Source organism: Cyprinodon variegatus, unplaced genomic scaffold (assembly GCF_000732505.1).
Source record: "Cyprinodon variegatus isolate N-32 unplaced genomic scaffold, C_variegatus-1.0 Scaffold1219, whole genome shotgun sequence".
Classification (NCBI taxonomy): domain Eukaryota; kingdom Metazoa; phylum Chordata; class Actinopteri; order Cyprinodontiformes; family Cyprinodontidae; genus Cyprinodon; species Cyprinodon variegatus.
Genome location: NW_015151672.1, coordinates 196,352 through 199,617, shown reverse-complemented (window position 1 = coordinate 199,617; position 3,266 = coordinate 196,352). Strand labels below are relative to the sequence as shown.

The following is a 3,266-nucleotide window of genomic DNA, read 5'->3' as shown; positions in this document are numbered from 1 at the left end:
GTCTTTGATCAATATCTGACACAGTGAATAGGTGGGAATACGGACTGGATATGAACCTGGCATGTCCTCCTGCGTTAGCACTAAGGTTGTATTAAAAACGCGGACTAGATTTTAATCACCATGGTATTTTTATATATAAATAGTGGAACAGAGTTGAGTATTAATGTCTGACCCTGAGATGGGTGAGTCTCACTCCCAATGGGTGAGAGTTGACAGTAGAGACTGACATTTTTTCGGGAATCCCACGGGTCACGGGAAACCAATAGTAACTAAAAAAAAGACTAGGATCGATGCCAAAAAATAAAATAAAATAGAAAGAAAAAGAATCCAGTACTGGCGCCGCCATTTTGTAGTTTTTCTCCTTGAAGCCTACACTATAATTCGAGTCAAAAAAACTACACGACCCAAAAACCAACAGTGCTTCCGCTCTGAGTTTTTCACCTGCGCTGAAAAACAAAAGAATGGGAGTGGTGCAGGAGCGGGGGTCATTCTGAATGGGAGTGGGAGTAATTTCACCAGGAGTGGGACGGGACAGGATTTAGATTTCTACTCTGGCCCGGGATCTGGACGGGACACCATTTTTGTCTGTGGGAGTGGGACGGGACAGGAGTGAAAATCCACTCCCGTGTCAGTCTCTAGTTGACAGCCCTGATAACATATTAAAATTAACTTTATTAAATAAAAAAAAACAAACACTGGCAGCTGCTGTGTGTTTTGCTGTGAAACTATTGGCTGGTTTATGAAGCTAACTGGTCGCTTCAGAAAAATAGCCATAATTTTTTAAAGCAGAAAATACACTACAATAAAAAACATGTGCCATATTTTCTGAACTATAGAGCACACCTCATTACACACTAAATTGTTTTTAAAATTTTAAAACATACATATATAAGCCGCATGGGGCTATAAACTGCTGATATCTACGGAACTGTCTCCCAGCAAACCTGTAGGGGGAGCTCTACTTATAGCCCCTGGAGTAGGAATGAAGAAGAATGCTAGCTCCTGTTAGCTTGTTAGCTCACAGCAGTAAGAGTTTCTACTGAAAGATGGGGCTTTGTCGGCTCTTTATTTCAGTTCTGCAGGAGTTGAACCCAGTCTCTTTATTTAATGAGGCAGATAAATGTCAAAATACATGAATTCGGGATATTTGTTCTCCATTGTGCCTGCTGCTAGCATGCTCGTATGCTAAGTTAAAATTAGCCCCTTATTCTTTCCCTTCACCATCTGGCAGTTAGAAAAAAATCAACAGAGAAGCCGCGCCTTCTTATAAGCACCATGGTTTATAGCGGCTTATAGTCCAGAGAATATGGTATTTAATTCAGTTTTCCCCCTATATAGGAATATAAGGGTAGTAAATAAGATAAATAAGAATCAATCAGAATTTTTTATTAGATATTCAACCAAAGACATGGGAACAAACTTTCTGTCAACAGGCTGCAAATAATCTTAAGAAGAATTCATCCAGCGCTAATTTAAGAGACTATATAAAATAGTGAACTTTTTTTTTTTTTTAGCATTTTTAAACTACACCGTGAAGTGTTCAACATGAAGCAACACAACTACAGTAAAGGTCGTCCACACAGATCTGCTAAAACATTTTAACTTTTGGGTCTGGAAATGATAAAATGTAAAATATTTTTCCATATAAAATATTCAGTTTGCATGTCCAGGTCTGCTACAGCTGATCAGCATCAGTTTACTAATTTTCCCTTCAGACATAAACTACTAATTTGGCAAACTTTAAAAAAAAACATACATTGATCTGTTTTATAAGAGTTAAAAGGTTGTACTATTTCTGTAACAGTAAAAAGATTGGATTAAAAAGTTAAAAACAGAACAGCAAGAGTGAGTTTAGCTTCATTTAGAAATATGGATTTATGTAAAGTAATAAAAAAAGTTAAATTAAACCAGTAAGCATAAAGATAAAAAGAGCTGCATGAAGCTGAAATGGACCTTTGTGTGAATTCCAGACTGTAATAAAACGGAGATAATTTGATATCCTGGTCATTTATTCTGGTGCTCAGCTGCTTTGCATAATGAGTTTCTATTGACCAGGTTTTCGTTAAAGACTGAACTGTGCTGCTTTTGTAATTTCTCCAATCTTCATATTAAGAGAGAAAGCAGATTTGGTTTGGTGTGCTTAATAAAAGGAAAATAAAACATGTTCCATAAAGATCCAGTGACATCACAAATAGCTTGGCTTTCTCATGTTAATTTACACAAGTTTTTGATTTTGTAAAAATAAAAAAAAGGCATATGTTAATGTTATGACTTGTCTGTTCAGCACCATCTCCTCTGCCTTCAACTCTCTGGCTACCGTGACGATGGAGGATCTCATCAAACCACATTTTCCATCCATGTCCGAAGCGAGAGCGACGCTGGTGTCCAAAGCTTTGGGTGAGAGCTGCTCTCTGCTTTAAAAACGACCAAATCGATGGCTGAACTTTCTAATGCTTGATGTTACGTCTCTGTTCTGGAAGCGCTGTCCTACGGGCTGCTCTGTCTGGCCATGGCTTACCTCACTCACCTGATGGGGGACTCGGTGTTACTGGTGAGCTCCTTGTTTGATCCTATTATTAACGGTTCGATTGGTTTAGCTTTAAGTGTTTACGCTTGACTTGCAGGTAGCTTTAAAGATCTTTGGGATGGTCGGTGGACCAATCCTCGGCCTGTTTTGTCTCGGCATGTTCTTCCCATGTGCCAACTCCATTGTAAGTTTGTCATTTGCTACAGTTTTGTTTGTTTAGTCATGAGCTTATAAAACATTAAAAACTATTTATGATCCCAGGTTTTGCTGTTCAGTTTATTTTTTGCAATAGACCAATAAAATACCGCAGTTTGATTTTGCCAGATAAATAGAATATCAGTGGGAATTCGATTTCTTAAATCTACTCACTTATTCTGTATTTGATATTATGTTTAGGTAAGCTACCATCATTGCCCTGAGTTAGCATCATCCATCATCCCTGTTCTCTACAGCATGATGCTGCCACCACTGTGTTTAGGGATGCTGAGTCCAGGGAGATATTAGTGCTTTGTCACGTAATTAGGGTGTCTGTATTTTGTGGAAAGTATATGGTGGACGGGGTCCTGCAGCACGGTTGAAGTGGCAGAGACAGTAGTTGGGAAAATCTGAACTTTTTGAGATTGACCCAATTAACAATCCCAGCATTTAGCTAGCCTCGTGAGACCGTCCTGATCTCGCGAGCTTTCAAGATTTCACTCGCTAATCAGTCTGGAGAAATTTGGAATCGTTCACCAAACGA

General features: G+C 38.7%; 1 protein-coding gene across 1 annotated transcript in view; it reads left to right on the top strand.

The window, feature by feature from the left end:
* The window catches only part of LOC107102226 (adhesion G-protein coupled receptor F3-like), a 62,429-nt gene that overhangs the window by 10,946 nt on the left and 48,217 nt on the right, over positions 1-3,266 (top strand). Inside the window, exons 5-7 of the mRNA XM_015401438.1 lie at positions 2,285-2,397; positions 2,481-2,551; positions 2,625-2,711. Coding sequence (XP_015256924.1) covers positions 2,285-2,397; positions 2,481-2,551; positions 2,625-2,711 — 271 coding nt within the window. The remainder of the gene's footprint in view (positions 1-2,284; positions 2,398-2,480; positions 2,552-2,624; positions 2,712-3,266) is intronic.